Source organism: Oncorhynchus kisutch, linkage group LG21 (assembly GCF_002021735.2).
Source record: "Oncorhynchus kisutch isolate 150728-3 linkage group LG21, Okis_V2, whole genome shotgun sequence".
NCBI classification, from domain to species: Eukaryota; Metazoa; Chordata; class Actinopteri; order Salmoniformes; family Salmonidae; genus Oncorhynchus; species Oncorhynchus kisutch.
The window spans coordinates 39897594-39920093 of record NC_034194.2 but is presented as its reverse complement, the minus strand read 5'-3'; the positions used below and the strand labels follow the sequence as shown (position 1 = coordinate 39920093).

Below are 22500 nucleotides of genomic sequence, written 5' to 3'. Positions count from 1 at the left end.
GACTTGTCTTTTAGTATTCATGTTGAACTAAAAACACCACACGTGAATGAAGGATACAGGACATCTGAGTCGGGGTGAGTGACAGCGGCCCAGCATATTGAGTTCACCCCTTGAAGTGAAATCAGTTATAGCATAAGTATAATACAATTACAACATAGATATAACAGGTACAACACAAATATAACAAATTTAACACACATTTTTTATTTTTTATTTAATTTAAACTTTATTTAACTAGGTAGGGAAGTTGAGAACAAGTTCTCATTTACAATTGCGACCTGGCCAAGATAAAGCAAAGCAGTTCGACACATACAACAACACAAGAGAGAACTCTATCAGAGAAGTAGTTGGTAAACCAGGCGAGGCAATCATTTGAGAAACCAAGGCTATCGAGTCTGCCGATGAGAATGTGGTGATTGACAGAGTCGAAAGCCTTGGCCAGGTCAATGAATACGGCTGCACAGTATTGTTTCTTATCGATGGCGGTTAAGATATAGTTTAGGACCTTGAGCGTGGCTGAGGTGCACCCATGACCAGCTCTGAAACCAGATTGCATAGCGGAGAAGTTGCGGTGGGCATTGAAATGGTAATCTGTTTGTTGACTTGGCTTTCGAAGACCTTAGAAAGGCAGGGTAGGATAGATATAGGTCTGTAGCAGTTTGGGTCTAGAGTATCTCTCCCTTTGAAGAGGGGGATGACCACAGCTGCTTTCCAATCTTTGGGAATCTCAAACGACACGAAAGAGAGGTTGAACAGACTGGTAATAGGGGTTGCAACAATTTCGGCAGATAATTTTAGAAAGAAAGGGTCCAGATTGTCTAGCCTGGCTGATTTGTATGGGTCCAGATTTTGCAGCTCTTTCAGAACATCAGCTGACTGGATTTGGGAGAAGGAGAAATGGGGAAGGCTTGGTCGAGTTGCTATGGGGGGGTGCAGTGCAGTTAACCGGGGTAGGGGTAGCCAGGTGGAAAGCATGGCCAGCTGTAGAAAATGCTTGTTGAAATGTTCAATTACAGTGGATTTATCGGTGGTGACAGAGTTTCCTATCCTCAGTGCAGTGGGCAGCTGGGAGGAGGTGTTCTTATTCTCCATGGACTTTACAGTGTCCCAGAACCTTTTTGAGTTTGTTGCAGGAAGTAAATTTCTGCTTGAAAAAGCTAGTCTTGGCTTTTCTAACTGCCTGTGTATATTGGTTTCTAACTTCCCTGAAAAGTTGCATATCCCGGGGGCTGTTCGATGCTAATGCAGAATGCCATAGGATATTTTTGTGTTGGTTAAGGGCTGTCAGGTCTGGAGAGAACCAAGGGCTACATCTGTTCCTGGTTCTACATTTCTTGAATGGGGCATGCTTATTTAAGATGGTGAGGAAGGCATTCTTTTTTAACTAACCAGGCATCCTCTACTGACGGGATGAGGTCAATATCCTTCCAGGATACCCGGGCCAGGTCGATTAGAAAGGCCTGCTCGCTGAAGTGTTTCAGGGAGCTTTTGACAGTGATGAGTGGAGGTCGCTTGACCGCTGACCCATTACGGATGCAGGCAGTGAGGCAGTGATCGCTGAGATCTTGGTTGAAAACAGCAGAGGTGTATTTAGAGGGCAAGTTGGTTAGGATGATATCTATGAGGGTGCCTGTGTTAATGGCTTTGGGGTGGTACCTGGTAGGTTCATTGATAAATTGTGTGAGATTGAGGGCATCAAGCTTAGATTGTAGGATGGCTGGGGTGTTAAACATGTTGCAGTTTAGGTCACCTAGCAGCACGAGCTCTGAATCAGTTCACATATGGTGTCCAGAGCACAGCTGGGGGCAGAGGGTGGTCTATAGCAGGCGGCAACGGTGAGAGACTTGTTTTTAGAGAGTTGGATTTTTAAAAGTAGAAGTTCAAATTGTTTGGGTACAGACCTGGATAGTATGACAGAACTCTGCAGGATCTCTCTGCAGTAGATTGCAACACCGCCCCCTTTGGCCGTTCTATCTTGTCTGAAAATGTTGTAGTTAGGGATGGAGATTTCAGAGTTTTTGGTGACAGGACAACACGGGACAACACAGATACAACACAGATATCACAGATTTAACAGATACAGCACAGATATAATATATTATAACATATTTAACACAGATATAACATATTATAACATATTATAACACAGATATAACATATTTAACACAGATATAACATATTATAACATATTTAACACAGATATAACATATTATAACATATTTAACACAGATATAACATATTATAACATATTTAACACAGATATAACATATTTAACACAGATATAACATATTTAACACAGATATAACATATTTAACATATTTAACACAGATATAACATATTTAACACAGATATAATATATTTAACAGAGATATAACATATTATAACATATTTAACACAGATATAACATATTTAACACAGATATAACATATTTAACACAGATATCACAGATTATAACATATTATAACATATTTAACACAGATATAACATATTTAACACAGATATAACATATTATAACATATTTAACACAGATATAACATATTTAACACAGATATAACATATTATAACATATTTAACACAGATATAATATATTTAACACAGATATAACATATTATAACATATTTAACACAGATATAACATATTTAACACAGATATAACATTTAACACAGATATAACATATTATAACATATTTAACACAGATATAATATATTTAACACAGATATAACATATTATAACATATTTAACACAGATATAACATATTTAACACAGATATAACATATTTAACACAGATATAACATATTATAACATATTTAGCACAGATATAACATATTATAACATATTTAACACAGATATAACATATTATAACATATTTAACACAGATATAACATATTTAACACAGATATAACATATTATAACATATTTAACACAGATATAACATATTATAACATATTTAACACAGATATAACATATTTAACACAGATATAACATATTATAACATATTTAACACAGATATAACATATTTAACACAGATATAACATATTATAACATATTTAACACAGTTTTAACATATTATAGCATATTTAACATAGATATAACAGGTTATAACACAGATATAACACATAACAGACACAACATGCAGTTGAAGTCGGAAGTTTACATACACTTAGGTTGGAGTCATTAAAACTCGTTTTCAACCACTCGGCGAGTCAGTTAGGACATCTACTTTGTGCATGACACAAGTAATTTCTCCAACAATTGTTTACAGACAGATTATTTCACTTATAATTCACTGTATCACTATTCCAGTGGGTCAGAAGTTTACATACTCTAACTTGACTGTGCCTTTAAACAGCTTGGAAAATTCCAGAAAATGTTATGGCTTTAGGACAATGTCATGGCTTCTGATAGGCTAAAAGTATCTATATCGACAGTAAAACGAGTCCTATATCGACATAACCTGAAAGGCCGCTCAGCAAGGAAGAAGCCACTACTCCAAAACCGCCATAAAAAAAGCCAGACTACGGTTTGCAACTGCACATGGGGACAAAAATTGTACTTTTTGGAGAAATGTTCTCTGGTCTGATGAAACAAAAATAGAAATGTTTCGCCTTAATGACCATTCTTATCTTTGGAGGAAAAAAGGGGAGGCTTGCAAGCTGAAGAACACCATCCCAACCGTGAAGCATGGGGGTGGCAGCATCATGTTGTGGGGTGTGCTTTGCTACAGAAGGGACTGGTGCACTTCACAAAATAGATGGCATCATGAGCAGGAAAATTATGTGCATATATTGAAGCAACATCTCAAGACATCAGTCAGGAAGTTAAAGCTTGGTCACAAATGGGTCTTCCAAATGGACAATGACCCCAAGCATACTTCCAAAGTTGCGGCAAAATGGCTTAAGGACAACAGAGTCAAGGTATTGGAGTGGCCCTGACCTCAATCACATAGAAAATTTGTGAGCAGAACTGAAAAAGCGTGTGCGAGCAAGGAGGCCTACAAACCTGACTCAGTTACACCAGCTCTGTCAGGAGGAATGGGTCAAAATTCACCCAACTTATTGTGGGAAGCTTGTGGAAGGCTACCCAAAACGTTTGATCCAAGTTAGACAATGCTATCAAATACTAATTGAGTGTATGTAAACTTCTGACACACTGGGAATGTGATGAAAGAAAGAAAAGCTGAAATAAATCATTCTCTCTGCTTTTATTCTGACATTTCACATTCTTAAAATAAAGTGGTGATACTAACTGACCTAAGACTGACCTAATTTTTACTAGGATTAAAAGTCAGGAATTGTGAAAAACTGAGTTTAAATGTATTTGGCTAAGGTGTATGTAAACTTCCGACTTCAACTGTATAAATATGTCTAGTTTAAATACCTTGTCTAGTTTAAATACCTTGCTTTGAAGTAGTCTACCTTATCCAGCTGATCCCTGATTCATTGAATGAGGGGATAACTTTGTAAAGACTAAATATTTGGTTGTAATGTTGCAATATTTTATATCAAGGTGGCAACCATCCTTCAAGATAGCTAGGGTGTGCAAGTTTTTATTTTTCTCCAGCCCCACTCCTCGGCTTTTCACCAAAACAGGGGCGGGGAAACGCTTTGTTATGGTTTAAACTGCTGATTGCTGCTTTAATGTTTTAACATCCCTTCTAAATAAGGTTTACAGTAAAACTGCTGATTGTCGCTGTGAAAGTGCAACCTAGTGTGCCTTCTTAGGCCTCTCTTCCTCGTAGATTATCCCTGTGTTTGTCCTGCTCTGTCTCCTGCAGCAACTCCTCCTCGTAGATTATCCCTGTGTTTGTCCTGCTCTGTCTCCTGCAGCAACTCTCTGGTCGTAGATTATCCCTGTGTTTGTCCTGCTCTGTCTCCTGCAGCAACTCTCTGGTCGTAGATTATCCCTGTGTTTGTCCTGCTCTGTCTCCTGCAGCAACTCCTCCTCGTAGATTATCCCTGTGTTTGTCCTGCTCTGTCTCCTGCAGCAACTCTCTGGTCGTAGATTATCCCTGTGTTTGTCCTGCTCTGTCTCCGGCAGCAACTCTCTGGTCGTAGATTATCCCTGTGTTTGTCCTGCTCTGTCTCCTGCAGCAACTCTCTGGTCGTAGATTATCCCTGTGTTTGTCCTGCTCTCTCTCCAGCAGCAGCTCCTCGTAGATTATCCCTGTGTTTGTCCTGCTCTGTCTCCTGCAGCAACTCTCTGGTCGTAGATTATCCCTGTGTTTGTCCTGCTCTCTCTCCGGCAGCAACTCTCTGGTCGTAGATTATCCCTGTGTTTGTCCTGCTCTCTCTCCAGCAGCAGCTCCTCGTAGATTATCCCTGTGTTTGTCCTGCTCTGTCTCCTGCAGCAACTCTCTGGTCGTAGATTATCCCTGTGTTTGTCCTGCTCTCTCTCCAGCAGCAGCTCCTCGTAGATTATCCCTGTGTTTGTCCTGCTCTGTCTCCTGCAGCAACTCTCTGGTCGTAGATTATCCCTGTGTTTGTCCTGCTCTCTCTCCGGCAGCAACTCTCTGGTCGTAGATTATCCCTGTGTTTGTCCTGCTCTGTCTCCTGCAGCAACTCTCTGGTCGTAGATTATCCCTGTGTTTGTCCTGCTCTCTCTCCGGCAGCAACTCTCTGGTCGTAGATTATCCCTGTGTTTGTCCTGCTCTCTCTCCAGCAGCAGCTCCTCGTAGATTATCCCTGTGTTTGTCCTGCTCTGTCTCCTGCAGCAACTCTCTGGTCGTAGATTATCCCTGTGTTTGTCCTGCTCTGTCTCCTGCAGCAACTCCTCCTCGTAGATTATCCCTGTGTTTGTCCTGCTCTGTCTCCTGCAGCAACTCTCTGGTCGTAGATTATCCCTGTGTTTGTCCTGCTCTGTCTCCTGCAGCAACTCCTCCTCGTAGATTATCCCTGTGTTTGTCCTGCTCTGTCTCCTGCAGCAACTCTCTGGTCGTAGATTATCCCTGTGTTTGTCCTGCTCTGTCTCCTGCAGCAACTCTCTGGTCGTAGATTATCCCTGTGTTTGTCCTGCTCTGTCTCCTGCAGCAACTCTCTGGTCGTAGATTATCCCTGTGTTTGTCCTGCTCTGTCTCCTGCAGCAACTCTGGTCGTAGATTATCCCTGTGTTTGTCCTGCTCTGTCTCCTGCAGCAACTCTCTGGTCGTAGATTATCCCTGTGTTTGTCCTGCTCTGTCTCCGGCAGCAACTCTCTGGTCGTAGATTATCTCTGTGTTTGTCCTGCTCTGTCTCCTGCAGCAACTCTCTGGTCGTAGATTATCCCTGTGTTTGTCCTGCTCTGTCTCCTGCAGCAACTCTCTGGTCGTAGATTATCTCTGTGTTTGTCCTGCTCTGTCTCCTGCAGCAGCAGCTCCTCGTAGATTATCCCTGTGTTTGTCCTGCTCTCTCTCCAGCAGCAGCTCCTCGTAGATTATCCCTGTGTTTGTCCTGCTCTCTCTCCAGCAGCAGCTCCTCGTAGATTATCCCTGTGTTTGTCCTGCTCTGTCTCCTGCAGCAACTCTCTGGTCGTAGATTATCCCTGTGTTTGTCCTGCTCTGTCTCCTGCAGCAACTCCTCCTCGTAGATTATCCCTGTGTTTGTCCTGCTCTGTCTCCTGCAGCAACTCTCTGGTCGTAGATTATCCCTGTGTTTGTCCTGCTCTGTCTCCTGCAGCAACTCCTCCTCGTAGATTATCCCTGTGTTTGTCCTGCTCTGTCTCCTGCAGCAACTCTCTGGTCGTAGATTATCCCTGTGTTTGTCCTGCTCTGTCTCCTGCAGCAACTCTCTGGTCGTAGATTATCCCTGTGTTTGTCCTGCTCTGTCTCCGGCAGCAACTCTCTGGTCGTAGATTATCTCTGTGTTTGTCCTGCTCTGTCTCCTGCAGCAACTCTCTGGTCGTAGATTATCCCTGTGTTTGTCCTGCTCTGTCTCCTGCAGCAACTCTCTGGTCGTAGATTATCCCTGTGTTTGTCCTGCTCTGTCTCCTGCAGCAACTCTCTGGTCGTAGATTATCTCTGTGTTTGTCCTGCTCTGTCTCCTGCAGCAACTCTCTGGTTGTAGATTATCCCTGTGTTTGTCCTGCTCTGTCTCCTGCAGCAACTCTCTGGTCGTAGATTATCCCTGTGTTTGTCCTGCTCTGTCTCCTGCAGCAACTCTCTGGTCGTAGATTATCCCTGTGTTTGTCCTGCTCTGTCTCCTGCAGCAACTCCTCCTCGTAGATTATCCCTGTGTTTGTCCTGCTCTGTCTCCTGCAGCAACTCTCTGGTCGTAGATTATCCCTGTGTTTGTCCTGCTCTGTCTCCTGCAGCAACTCCTCCTCGTAGATTATCCCTGTGTTTGTCCTGCTCTGTCTCCTGCAGCAACTCTCTGGTCGTAGATTATCCCTGTGTTTGTCCTGCTCTGTCTCCTGCAGCAACTCCTCCTCGTAGATTATCCCTGTGTTTGTCCTGCTCTGTCTCCTGCAGCAACTCTCTGGTCGGAGGGTTACAGTAACGGTGCTTCTCAGCAATACTGAAAAAAAAGAAAAGAAACTTAAGCACAGGTAGCATAGAAATAGCGTACATAGAACAGATCTACTACTTCTTATACTTGCTTTCGATGAGAATGACAGATCTATAACTCACATTTCTATGTGAATTTTGTCAGGTCGTATTCCATAACATATTTAAAACATAACAGCTTTAAAATAGAATGGTGTTATCCGTGTATAAATAAGAGATTGCGATGTTGATCACATATATTATTGAACATGGTGTGGTACCACCTTACACTATAGTGGTACCACCTGCATCGCTTGCCGTTTGGGGTTTTAGGCTGGGTTTCTATACAGCACTTTGTGACATCGGCTGATGTAAGAAGGGCTTTATAAATACAGTTGATTTAATTGGAGGAGCTTGACACAAAGTTCCCCTACCTGCTACAATGCTGCGTCCATGTGACCAATTTTAAACACCCGCCAGCCAAACCTCATTGGTTTATCGCCTGACAATAAACGGCCCTCTTTGCGGCTTTACGATTAGACGCAGTACAAAGTTGTACTGTACGTGCTTTCAATCACTCTCCCCCTCCTCTAAAAGGAAATCTAAATTTTTTAAGATCATTCTCATGAACTAAACATTGGAACAGAGTGTAAAAGATGTATTAGTTGTCTGTAGTGTGACAGTAGTTGTGATTTGTTTACATTCTAGATAGAGCATCGGCCATTGCTTTGTTTGATTTTCATGTGTAAACAAACCTTCATGTGTAACTTAGGCTTCTACAATATATACATCTAAATCTACCTCATGTTTAATGTATTTCACTACACTGCTACATAATATTATATATATCTTCTAGTACCATTCTATTTGTTTTGCTAAATGCCACTGAATGAAGAAGAGTCTCCATATAAGCATTTCGCTATACTCGCAATAACATCTGTTAACCACGTGTAAGTGACCAATAACATTTGATTTAATATGCAGAGAAAATAAAGATGGTCTGTTTGGGACAGGCACAAAGGAACACAGGACAACTGGCATTGCTTTTGTTTTCCCTGCTAGAAAACGCAGCCACTCCTTGCTGTATCTGTTCCATATGCTACGGGGATATACCTACACTATGTAAATGACTTTTACTGACTAGTAAGTACACTGTAATGATTTGCATGTGTGCAATACAAAGTTGTACTGTACGTAGCCTTGGCTCATCGTCTTTATGAAACGCGTTTGACAGTTTTCTCCTAAACCACGCCTTTGCTCCTGCATCCTGGTATTGTATTGGTTAATGAGCAGGTCGCCTAGGATCTTACTGGTTGTTTTTTTCATAGGGTCCCAAACAGCTCCGAGGTTTGGAATGTTTGCTTACTGTCTAGTAGCAAAATGGCGACTGTCATTCAGAATCCTCTCAAATCGTAAGTAATTCTCAAAATGCTATATTCTATATCAAGAAACGTTTTCGCTGGCATGCAATGGTTGCGCTCAATAAGTAGAAAATGACAACAAATTGAGTGGAATAATGCAATTTGCTATTTTGATGTTATATGATGTTTATAAACATATCACACCGTGCACGTTAGGACAAATATGCGTCGTTTTGTTCGTATTTATTGGTTTCTACACGAATGTTTCCGGTGTACAAAGCATATCGTGCGCACGCTTTTAAGAAAATATTTGTCTATGCATGAAACAACAATGTTCTGCGTGGACAACTCAATTGTGGAGTTTTTTTTCTTCTTTTTCAAAAGTTGTTCCACATTCGGATACATTTATAGACTAAGAACCGTAGAATAAGTATTTGTTGATCTTTCACATTTACTATTCCATTGTCCTGGTCCGTTTTATTACTTAGAATTAATGTCAGCCAACAAGCGCTTCTGGTGCGCTCGCTTATTGAGAGAGTCTGTCTCCCCATCACTCAAAGATGTATAGTGTGGGTTTATTTTCCCACTGAAACACATATGGAGTACGCTGATAGACACTCACAAGTGTTGCAAAAAATGATAGGCTATTATTTGAGTATGCATCGGACAGCTTTTTACTGTCTGCGACAAATCGATCGGGCTGAGCGGGCATGAGCCGTGTCGGCGGAGGGAAACTACAGTATTTACAACCAGTGCCATCAGGGATCGCTTTCTAGGATCCGCGTATAGGCCTAGTTGTGTAATGTGATGAATAACAAGTCTGACTGTGTGTGTCAATATTGTCAACACTGTTTTGGACTCTTCTCTGGTCATTGCTGCTCTCCTGTAGTCATTGTTTCCCTCCTGTAGTCATGGCTGCCTGAACATAACCTTGTCTCTGTGTAAAGTCCGTACAGCTCTATCTGTCTGTGAGAAGTGACATGGATCTATTCACAGACAGGCTGTATGTCTCTGTCCCAAAATAGGGAACCCTATTCCCTATGTAGTGTACTACTTTTGACACCCTATTTATGGAATAGAGAGCCATTTGGGACACAATCAGACGCTCCCAGGTAGACACAGACTATCAGGAGATATTTACCCACATTTGCAGTGGAATGTAGTGAAGGGGTCTGGCACAGAGTAATGACACAGCTTATTGTTGGAGTGGTAGTCGTGAAAACAGGCTGCATTCCTGGTCTACACTGAATAAGCTACGTTGTTTGGTCTAACAGATGGCCCTTCACTAACAGCAGAGCAGAGCAACCAGACACAGTGCAGTCAACATGTTTGTGTCCGGATATAGGCTGAAATATGCATTCAGTTACACAAGATACCTACTTCCTTATGATGCCACTCATAGTCTCTTGGCTGTTACCATTCAATGGAATAGCTGGCCAGTGGATAGACTGTATTCCAGTCTGCCTATATCATATTAATTAACCTGTCCCAGTCTGTCTATATCATATTATTGAACCTGTCCCAGTCTGTAGCCCAGTCTGCCTATATCATATTATTTAACCTGTCCCAGTCTGTAGCCCAGTCTGTCTATATCATATTATTGAACCTGTCCCAGTCTGTCTGTATCGTATTACTAACCTGTCCCAGTCTGTCTGTATCGTATTAAGAACCTGTCCCATTCTGTCTGTATCGTATTAATAACCTGTCCCGGGCTGTCTATATCGTATTACTAACCTGTCCCAGTCTGTCTGTATCGTATTACCAACCTGTCCCAGTCTGTCTGTATCGTATTTATAACCTGTCCCAGTCTGTCTGTATCGTATTAATAATCTGTCCCGGGCTGTCTATATCGTAGGCCTGTTATGAACTATTTCAGAAAATCATTCAGTGGGGAATTCAGTTACAGCAGAAAGGAAAGCACCTTTTGTTTACATTGTGTCAGAGGGAAAGAGAGAGTCTGGTTTGACATACAGTGATATATCTACAGTGCCTTCGGAAAGTATTCAGACCCCTTGACTTTTTCGACATTTTGTTACGTTACAGCCTTATTCTAAAATGGATTAAATAAATAAAAATCCTCAGCAATCTACACACAATAACCCATAGTGACATCACAATACCCCATAATGACATCACAATAACCCATAGTGACATCACAATACCCCATAATGACAAAGCGAAAACAGGTTTTTAGAAGTTACATAAGTATTCAGACCCTTTGCTCTAAGACTCGAAATTGAGCTCAGGTGCATCCTGTTTCCATTGATCATCCTTGAGATGTTTCTACAACTTGATTGGAGTCCACCTGTGGTAAATTCAATTGATTGGACATGATTTGGAAAGGCACACACATGTCTTTATAAGGTCCCACAGTTGACAGTGCATGTCAGAGCAAAAACCAAGCCATAATGTCGAAGGAATTGTCCATTGAGCTCCGAGACAGGATTGTGTCGAGGCACAGATCTGAGGAAGGGTACCAAAACATTTCTGCAACATTGAAGGTCCCCAAGAACACAGTGGCCTCCATCATTCTTAAATGTAAGAAGTTTGGAATCACCAAGACTCTTCCTAGAGCAGGCCGCCCGGCCAAACTGAGCAATCGTAAGAGAAGGGCCTTGGCCAGGGAGGTGACCAAGAACCCGATGGTCACTCTGACAGAGCTCTAGAGTTCCTCTGTGGAGATAAGAGAACCTCCCGGAAAGACAACCATCTCTGCAGCACTCCACCAATCAGACCTTTATGGCAGAGTGGCCAGACAGAAGCCACTCATTAAAAGGCACATGACAGCCCACTTGCGAGTTTGCCAAAAGGCACCTAAAGACTCTCAGACCATAAGAAACAAGATTCTCTGGTCTGATTAAAACCAAGACTGAACTCTTTGGCCTTAATGCCAAGCGTCACATCTGGAGGAAACCAGGCACCGTCCCTACAGTGAAGCATGGTGGTGGCAGCATTATGCTGTGGGGATGTTTTTCAGCTGCGGGGATTGGGAGACTAGTCAGAATCGAGGGAAAGATGAACGGAGCAAAGTACAGAGAGATCCTTGATGAAAACTTGCTCCAGAGCACTCAGGACCTCTGACTGGGGTGAAGGTTCATCTTCCAACAGGACAACTACCCCAAGTGGACAACAACGCTCCCCATCCAACCTGACAGAGCTTGAGAGGATCTGCAGAGAAGATTAGGAGAAACTCCCCAAATACAGGTGTGCCAAGCTTGCAGCATCATACCCAAGAAGACTAGAGGCTGTAATCGCTGCCAAAGGTGCTTCAACAAAGTACTGAGTAAAGGGGCTGAATACTTATGTAAATGTGATATTTCATTAATTTTTTAATGAACAAATTTGCAACAATTTCTAACCCCTTGTTTTTGATTTGTCATTATGGGGTATTGTGATGCCATTATGGGGTATTGTGATGTCATTATGGGGTATTGTGATGCCATTATGGGGTATTGTAATGCCAGTATGGGGTATTGTGATGTCATTATGGGGTATTGTGTGTAGATTGATGAGGAAAATAAAAACCATTGAATCCATTTTAGAATAAGGCTGTAACCTAACAACATGTGGAAAAAGTGAAAGGGTCTGAATACTTTTTGAAGACAATGTGTGTGTATAAATCAGATATTAGAATATATCCTCTTTGTGCTAGAGCCTTATCACATTAGGTTGAGTGGTTTCCCTCTTCCCTCTGTTTTGATTCTATGAGAGGTGTTGGGTTTGCACTTAGCCGGCAACAACAGCCCTGTTCTATTGATAAGAGCTATTCTGGCCTTCCTCCTGGTTTGGGACAGTGGGAGGTTTGTTATCAATGGCTTTGGTCTCCTGATCTCTGCATAAAATAAAACACATTTTAAAAAGAAAATGCACTATGCAGAAATCGTACTGCCATTTTGTAATTTCAGTTTAATGTGACTAAACAAGCTAGTACATTGTAGAGAATCATTGTACCATCTAAACCGCTGGGAAATATATTTTCCATAACCCCAAAATATTGTATTTTCAACTGTTTAGAGGCTGGTGTACAAAACCGAAAGTAAAAGATGCAGGAAAAAAACTAAACTTAAGAATGGGAAGCATAGAAATACCACACATAGAACAGATCTACCACGTCTTAGACTTGTTTTCAATGTGAACGACAGATCTATAACTCAGTGGCATATTGCAGCTTTAACAAGAGGGAATGAATGTATCACAGGCGGCTGCTGACAGATCAAATAATGTCCGGAACGGAGCAAATGGAATGGCATTAACCACCTGGAAACCATGGAAACCATGTGTCTGATGTGTTTGTTACCATTCCACTGATTCCCCTCCAGTCATTACCACAAGCCCATTCTCTCCAATTAAGGTTCCACCAACCTACTGTGGCATGTATATACGTAAAATGCATGCTTATGAGATGGACAGATGAGAAGGGTGCATATGTGTGTTCTGTTGATAGGAGCTATTCATTCTGGCCTTTTTCCTGGTTTGAGACAGTGGGTGGTTCGTTATCCATGGCTTGTATCCTGTTCTCTGCATATAAATTAAACCATTTTTATACGATTCTAAGCGTGTTCCAAACGTCAAATTTCAAAGTGTTCAAGGTTATGTTTAGGTATTAACTTCAAATGTTTAAGGTCAGGATTAAGTTAGAAGGACCTGATACAGAGAGGAGAGGAGGGATGGTACGGGACAGGAGAGAGGGAGTGGGAAAGAGAGAGAGAAAGGGAGAGAGAGAGACTGTATGTAGTTGTAATATGACGTGAAATGTCTCCTATTCCTTTAAAGTTGTTGTTTACTGTTCATTTCTAATTGTTTATTTAACTTTTGTTTATTATCTAAACTCAGGACAAAAAGAAATGTCCCTTTTTCAGGACACTGTCTTTCAAAGATAATTCATAAAAATCCAAATAACTTCACAGATCTTCATTGTAAAGGGTTTAAATACTGTTTCCCATGCTGGTTCAATGAACCATAAACATTTAATGAACATGCACCTGTGGAACGGTCGTTAAGACACTAACAGCTTACAGATGGTAGGCAATTAAGGTCACAGTTATGAATACTTAGGACACTAAAGAGGCCTTTCTACTGACTCTGAAAAACACCAAAAGAAAGATGCCCAGGGTCACTTTTCATCTGTGTGAATGTGCATTAGGCATGCTGCAAGGAGGCATGAGGACTGCAGATTTGGCCAGGGCAATAAATTGCAATGTCTGTACTGTGAGACGCCTAAGACAGCTGCACCGGATCGGTACATCCGAACGTCCCACCTGCGGGACAGGTACAGGATGACAACAATAACTGCCCGAGTTACACCAGGAACGCACAATCCCTCAATCAGTGCTCAGACTGTCCGCCATAAGCTGAGAGAGACTGGACTGAGGGCTTGTAGGCCTGTTGTAAGGCAGGTCCTCACCGGCAACAACGTCGCCTATGGGCACAAACCCACCGTAGCTGGACCAGACAGGACTGGCACAAAGTGCTCTTCACTGACGAGTCGCGTTTTTGTCTCACCAGGGGTGATGGTCGGATTCACGTTTATCATCGAAGGAATGAGCGTTACACCGAGGCCTGTACTCTGTTGCAGGATTGTTTTGGAGGTGGAGGGTCCGTCATGGTCTGGGGCAGTGTGTCACACATCATCGGACTGAGCTTGTTGTCATTGCAGGCAACCTCAACGCTGTGCGTTACAGGGAAGACATCCTCCTCCCTCATGTGGTATCCTTCCTGCAGGCTCATCCTGACATGACCCTCCAGCATGACAATGCCACCAGCCATACTGCTTGTTCTGTGCCTGATTTCCTGCAAGACAGGAATGTCAGTGTTCTGCCATGGCCAACAAAGAGCCCGGAACTCAATCCCATTGAGCACGTCTAGGACCTGTTGGATCAGAGGGTGAGGGCCATCCCCCCCAGAAATGTCTGGGAACTTGCAGGTGCCTTGGTGCAAGAGTGGGGTAACATCTCACAACAATAACTGGCAAATCTGGTGCAGTCCATGAGGAGGAGATGCACTGCAGTACTTAATGCAGCTGGTGGCCACACCACATACTGACCGTTACTTTTGATTTTGACCCCCGTTTGTTCAGGGACACATTATTCCATTTCTGTTAGTCACATGTCTGTGGAACTTGTTCAGTTTATGTCTCAGTTGTTGAATCTTGTTATGTTCATACAAATATTTATGTATGTTAAGTTTGCTGAAAATTAACGCAGTTGACAGTGAGAGGACGTTTTTTTGCTGAGTTTATTTCATTTGCTTTGGCATATGTTTTCCATGCCAAAAAGCTCTTTGAATATATTTGAATAGAGAGAGAAAGGGAGAGTGAGACAGAGACAGAGAGAGCGAGAGGGAGGGAGACAGAGACAGAGAGAGCGAGAGGGAGGGAGACAGAGGGAGGGCAAGATAGAGGGGGAAAGCCCCATCTGCTCACCAGGACCCTCGTCCTTCTCCCCTAAACACACACACATATACACACACACACACACACACACACACCTACACCTACACACACACACACACACACACACAGCCACGGAGGATCCCTCCAAAACAACAGGGGGTCACAAGGACAGGGCCAACTCCTCCCACTACAGAGACACGTGTCCCATTGGTCCCAACCTACATTAGTATAATAAGGCAGTCTGTCCCAGGGGTCTGTAGTGGAACAGGAGGAGGACTTAGCACAATAGCAGTGGACTGGATCTTCTCCTATGGATTTAGTCTAAGCATTTCAATGAGACTTTCAAACGTAATGTTATTACGATGTAATTACCAACGAGTAAGGCTATTCTCTGTCAGAATGGGTTGAGTTATTACGATGTAATTACCAATGAGTAAGGCTATTCTGTCAGAATGAGTTGAGTTATTACCAATTGAACTAACTGACATTGAACAGGACATCTGGAATGATGTTGTTTTTGAGCCTGTTGTGTCTGGGATTAGGGAAGCACACGTTGTCACACAACAGCCAAGACATCCACATCCTCCGGGTGATGTAGTTACTGTACATTAACCAGGAGATAACTTCCTGTCTGATAGAGCTGTTGCTGGTCTCTGAAGTATAGCACGAATCAGCATATTTCATCATTTTATACATTTTTTTATTTAACCTTTTATTTAACTAGACAAGTCAGTTTAAAAAAACAAATTCTTATTTTACAATGACGGCCAATCCCTAACCCGGACGGTGCTGGGCCAATTGGGACTATCAATCACGGCCGGTTGTGATACAGCCTGGAACTAAACCAGGGTCTGTAGTGATGCCTCTAGCACCGAGATGCAGTGCCTTAGACCCGCTGCGCCACTCGGGAGCCCCTAGGATCTGTCCATATAATCCTATTGATTCTGATCTAGGATCTGTCCATATAATCCTATTGATTCTGATCTAGGATCTGTCCATATAATCCTATTGATTCTGATCTAGGATCTGTCCATATAATCCTATTGATTCTGATCTAGGATCTCTCTATATCATCCTATTGATTCTGATCTAGTATCCGTCCATATAATCCTATTGATTCTGATCTAGTATCCGTCCATATAATCCTATTGATTCTGATCTAGGATCTGTCCATATAAGGGGGAAATATTGCTGATATGCCATAACAACACAGTTTGCAGAACAATACCGTTACCCACAAAGACAGGCGGCCACAATGGCCTATATCTGCAGGGTCGCGTGCAGTGCACTCACTGAAAATATTTGTCTCCGTGATTTGAACTGTTAGAGGGAATACCCATGAGGGATGTAGAGGTGGTCAGGGGGGGGGGGGGGGCTCTGTGTGTGTAGATTAGGGAGAGGGCTGTGCGGAGGGGAACTGTTTTGGAGAAGGGGTGTGTGTTTTGAAGTGAGAGAGGGGGGCTCTGTGTGTGTAGATTAGTGAGAGGGCTGTGCGGAGGGGAACTGTTTTGGAGAAGGTGTGTGTGTTTTGGCGTGAGAGGGGGCTCTGTGTGTGGATGTGTGTGTGTGTGTGTTTGGCCTACAGACATTTGGCCTACGCCCCCATTTTGCCTGAGAGGGAGAGGGAGCTAGAGTGAGTGATGGAGGAATTGTCTGTCTGGGGGGAATTTGCTGTGTGCTTTCAGTCCAACCTGCACTCTAAACACTGGAGCAGCTGTGTGTAGGCTGAATGTATCAGGGGAGAGGGGCTGTGTGTGTGTGTGTGTGGGGGGGGGGGGGGGGGGGGGGGACTGTGTGTGTGTGTGTGTGTGTGTGTGTGTGGACTATGTATGAGCAGGCTGACCACTAGAAATAGACTTCGATTTTGGGTGTTTGAAAATAAGAAACGTCGATATATGCCTTTCCTCGGGACACCAAAAAGAATAAAAACTATTGACCTGCAATGGTGTTAACTCATGATGCTCTGAGGCGAATCACGAGAATACTTGATGGAAACAGAGTGTTGTTTTTAATTATTTTGTTTTAAGCCTTCCCCAAACCCTAGGTCCTGACCTTAACCTCTGAATTAATACATTTAACCCTTTGAGTTGTTTCTGTGTTAAACCTGTAACCACACAGAGTTAATGAGGGGAAAAATAGACGTTCATCCACAATACGTCGAATTTCAAAGTGAAACTATGAGACCTGGTTGTGTATGAGAGGGGAGGGGGAGGATGTGTGCGTTTCTGTGTGTAGGCTGTGTCTGAAGGGAGGGGGAGTGTGTGTGTGTTTCTGTGTGTAGGCTCTGTCTGAAGGGAGGGGGAGTGTGTATAGAGACATTATTTTTGGTATGTCATACAACATATGGAATTAGTTTGGGCTGGTTATCCACTGTGCTGTAAGGGAATCCTCAGTGATCCACTGTGCTGTAAGGGAATCCTCAGTTATCCACTGTGCTGTAAGGGAATCCTCAGTGATCCACTGTGCTGTAAGGGTATCCTCAGTGATCCACTGTGCTGTAAGGGAATCCTCAGTGATCCACTGTGCTGTAAGGGTATCCTCAGTGATCCACTGTGCTGTAAGGGAATCCTCAGTTATCCACTGTGCTGTAAGGGAATCCTCAGTGATCCACTGTGCTGTAAGGGAATCCTCAGTTATCCACTGTGCTGTAAGGGAATCCTCAGTGATCCACTGTGCTGTAAAGTAATCCTCAGTGATCCACTGTGCTGTAAGGGTATCCTCAGTGATCCACTGTGCTGTAAAGTAATCCTCAGTGATCCACTGTGCTGTAAAGTAATCCTCAGTGATCCACTGTGCTGTAAGGGAATCCTCAGTTATCCACTGTGCTGTAAGGGAATCCTCAGTGATCCACTGTGCTGTAAAGTAATCCTCAGTGATCCACTGTGCTGTAAAGTAATCCTCAGTGATCCACTCTGCTGTAAAGTAATCCTCAGTGATCCACTGTGCTGTAAAATAATCCTCAGTGATCCACTGTGCTGTAAAGTAATCCTCAGTGATCCACTGTGCTGTAAGGGTATCCTCAGTAATCCACTGTGCTGTAAAGTAATCCTCAGTGATCCACTGTGCTGTAAAGTAATCCTCAGTGATCCACTGTGCTGTAAGGGTATCCTCAGTGATCCACTGTGCTGTAAAGTAATCCTCAGTGATCCACTGTGCTGTAAAGTAATCCTCAGTGATCCACTGTGCTGTAAGGGTATCCTCAGTGATCCACTGTGCTGTAAAGTAATCCTCAGTGATCCACTGTGCTGTAAAGTAATCCTCAGTGATCCACTGTGCTGTAAGGGTATCCTCAGTGATCCACTGTGCTGTAAAGTAATCCTCAGTGATCCACTGTGCTGTAAAGTAATCCTCAGTGATCCACTGTGCTGTAAAGTAATCCTCAGTGATCCACTGTGCTGTAAGGGAAGGACCCCGGCTCAGCCCACAGATCAAAACCAAAGTAGATCTGTAGTCTCAATCTCTCTACCTTTCCCTCTCTCCCTCGCCATCTCTCCCTCTCTCCCAGTCTCCCTCTCTCCCTCACCATCTCTCCCTCTCTCCCAGTCTCCCTCTCTCCCTCGCCATCTCTCACTCTCTCCCAGTCTCCCTCTCTCCCAGTCTCCCTCTCCCTCACCATCTCTCCCTCTCTCCCAGTCTCCCTCTCCCTCACCATCTCTCCCTCTCTCCCAGTCTCCCTCTCTCCCTCGCCATCTCTCCCTCTCTCCCAGTCTCCCTCTCTCCCTCGCCATCTCTCCCTCTCTCCCAGTCTCCCTCTCTCCCTCACCATCTCTCCCTCTCTCCCAGTCTCCCTCTCTCCCTCGCCATCTCTCACTCTCTCCCAGTCTCCCTCTCTCCCAGTCTCCCTCTCCCTCACCATCTCTCCCTCTCTCCCAGTCTCCCTCTCCCTCACCATCTCTCCCTCTCTCCCAGTCTCCCTCTCCCTCACCATCTCTCCCTCTCTCCCAGTCTCCCTCTCATCTCCCTCCCCCTCTCCCTCCTCTCCATCCTTGTCTCCCTCCTCTCCCTCCTCCTCTCCCTCCTCGTCTCCCCCCTTCCTTCCCCCTCCCCCTCTTCCTAGAAAACCTCACAAAGGCTTCCTGAGCCCCCTCCCCTGCTCCTCTTCTCTCCCCTGCTATCTTTTCCTCCACTGCTTCCCTCTTCCCTAAACCCCCATCTCCCTTACCCCACTTCTTCTCCCCATCCAGAGGGGCCTCCCTCCCAGCCTCCCCTATCCCAGATCAGAGCCCCTTTCCTGGCTGTCTTTGCCCAGGCCATTGGGGTCACCTGGAGCAGGCTGCTGATATCATGACATTAGCTCTAATCTGATTGAGCTCCTATGTTAGGTTAGGAGGGTTCTGTAAGGGTTGCAGGAGGGTTAGATGGAGGGTTCTGTAAGGGTTGCAGGAGGGTTAGATGAAGGTTAGGAGGGTTCTGTAAGGGTTGCAGGAGGGTTAGATGAAGGTTAGGAGGGTTCTGTAAGGGTTGCCGGAGGGTTAGATGAAGGTTAGGAGGGTTCTGAAAGGGCTGCAGGAGGGTTAGATGAAAATTAGGAGGGTTCTGTAAGGGCTGCAGGAGGGTTAGATGAAGGTTAGGAGGGTTCTGTAAGGGTTGCAGGAGGGTTAGATGAAGGTTAGGAGGGTTCTGTAAGGGTTGCAGGAGGGTTAGATGAAGGTTAGGAAGGTTCTGTACCACAGGGTTTAACTTCTCTAATGGAGGAAGCACTGCTAGGGACACACACATCGTGTACACAAACAATATGCACTGGATAGTGTTGTACCGGTATCGCGACACTAGGAAGTAAGGAAGCAAAGGAAACAAAACATGAAGCGGACTTAATGTCTTGGTGTTGGAGAAACAGTCTGGTGTTGGAGAAACAGTCCTGGTGTTGGAGAAACAGTCCTGGTGTTGGAGAAACAGTCCTGATGTTGGAGAAACAGTCCTGATGTTGGAGAAACAGTCCCGATGTTGGAGAAACAGTCCCGGTGTTGGAGAAACAGTCTGGTGTTGGAGAAACAGTCTGGTGTTGGAGAAACAGTCTGGTGTTGGAGAAACAGTCCTGATGTTGGAGAAACAGTCTGGTGTTGGATAAACAGTCTGGTGTTGGATAAACAGTCTGGTGTTGGAGAAACAGTCTGGTGTTGGAGAAACAGTCTGGTGTTGGAGAAACAGTCCTGATGTTGGAGAAACAGTCTGGTGTTGGAGAAACAGTCTGGTGTTGGAGAAACAGTCTGGTGTTGGAGAAACAGTCTGGTGTTGGAGAAACAGTCCTGATGTTGGAGAAACAGTCTGGTGTTGGAGAAACAGTCCTGATGTTGGAGAAACAGTCCTGATGTTGGAGAAACAGTCCTGATGTTGGAGAAACAGTCTGGTGTTGGAGAAACAGTCTGGTGTTGGAGAAACAGTCCTGATGTTGGAGAAACAGTCCTGATGTTGGAGAAACAGTCTGGTGTTGGAGAAACAGTCTGGTGTTGGAGAAACAGTCTGGTGTTGGAGAAACAGTCTGGTGTTGGAGAAACAGTCCTGATGTTGGAGAAACAGTCTGGTGTTGGAGAAACAGTCCTGATGTTGGAGAAACAGTCTGGTGTTGGAGAAACAGTCTGGTGTTGGAGAAACAGTCTGGTGTTGGAGAAACAGTCTGGTGTTGGAGAAACAGTCTGGTGTTGGAGAAACCGTCTGGTGTTGGAGAAACAGTCCTGATGTTGGAGAAACAGTCCTGATGTTGGAGAAACAGTCCTGATGTTGGAGAAACAGTCTGGTGTTGGAGAAACAGTCTGGTGTTGGAGAAACAGTCCTGATGTTGGAGAAACAGTCCTGATGTTGGAGAAACAGTCTGGTGTTGGAGAAACAGTCTGGTGTTGGAGAAACAGTCTGGTGTTGGAGAAACAGTCTGGTGTTGGAGAAACAGTCCTGATGTTGGAGAAACAGTCCTGATGTTGGAGAAACAGTCCTGATGTTGGAGAAACAGTCCTGATGTTGGAGAAACAGTCTGGTGTTGGAGAAACAGTCTGGTGTTGGAGAAACAGTCTGGTGTTGGAGAAACAGTCTGGTGTTGGAGAAACCGTCTGGTGTTGGAGAAACAGTCCTGATGTTGGAGAAACAGTCTGGTGTTGGAGAAACTGTCTGGTGTTGGAGAAACAGTCTGGTGTTGGAGAAACAGTCTGGTGTTGGAGAAACAGTCTGGTGTTGGAGAAACAGTCTGGTGTTGGAGAAACAGTCCTGATGTTGGAGAAACAGTCTGGTGTTGGAGAAACAGTCTGGTGTTGGAGAAACAGTCTGGTGTTGGAGAAACAGTCTGGTGTTGGAGAAACAGTCTGGTGTTGGAGAAACAGTCTGGTGTTGGAGAAACAGTCCTGATGTTGGAGAAACAGTCCTGATGTTGGAGAAACAGTCTGGTGTTGGAGAAACAGTCCTGATGTTGGAGAAACAGTCCTGATGTTGGAGAAACAGTCCTGATGTTGGAGAAACAGTCTGGTGTTGGAGAAACAGTCTGGTGTTGGAGAAACAGTCCTGATGTTGGAGAAACAGTCCTGATGTTGGAGAAACAGTCTGGTGTTGGAGAAACAGTCTGGTGTTGGAGAAACAGTCTGGTGTTGGAGAAACAGTCTGGTGTTGGAGAAACAGTCTGGTGTTGGAGAAACAGTCCTGATGTTGGAGAAACAGTCTGGTGTTGGAGAAACAGTCCTGATGTTGGAGAAACAGTCTGGTGTTGGAGAAACAGTCCTGATGTTGGAGAAACAGTCCTGATGTTGGAGAAACAGTCCTGATGTTGGAGAAACAGTCTGGTGTTGGAGAAACAGTCTGGTGTTGGAGAAAACAGTCTGGTGTTGGAGAAACAGTCTGGTGTTGGAGAAACAGTCTGGTGTTGGAGAAACAGTCTGGTGTTGGAGAAACAGTCTGGTGTTGGAGAAACAGTCCTGATGTTGGAGAAACAGTCTGGTGTTGGAGAAATAGTCCTGATGTTGGAGAAACAGTCTGGTGTTGGAGAAACAGTCCTGATGTTGGAGAAAACAGTCCTGATGTTGGAGAAACAGTCCTGATGTTGGAGAAACAGTCCTGATGTTGGAGAAACAGTCCTGATGTTGGAGAAACAGTCTGGTGTTGGAGAAACAGTCTGGTGTTGGAGAAACAGTCTGGTGTTGGAGAAAGTCTGGTGTTGGAGAAACAGTCCTGATGTTGGAGAAACAGTCTGGTGTTGGAGAAACAGTCCTGATGTTGGAGAAACAGTCCTGATGTTGGAGAAACAGTCTGGTGTTGGAGAAACAGTCTGGTGTTGGAGAAACAGTCTGGTGTTGGAGAAACAGTCCTGATGTTGG

The 22500-nt window shown here is 44.1% G+C and overlaps 1 protein-coding gene across 3 annotated transcripts in view; it reads left to right on the top strand.

Moving 5' to 3' along the window:
• LOC116356187 (zinc finger protein DPF3-like) overlaps nt 1–22500 on the top strand; it is a 57314-nt gene that overhangs the window by 4063 nt on the left and 30751 nt on the right. For 2 of the 3 annotated variants that reach the window (XM_031800386.1, XM_031800384.1), the window contains exon 1: nt 8752–8868. The exons of the other annotated variant lie outside the window; for it this stretch is intronic. In XM_031800386.1, coding sequence (XP_031656246.1) covers nt 8837–8868 — 32 coding nt within the window. In that variant the 5' untranslated portion in view covers nt 8752–8836. Of the gene's footprint in view, nt 1–8751; nt 8869–22500 lie in introns of those variants that run through there. 3 annotated transcript variants of the gene reach the window in all.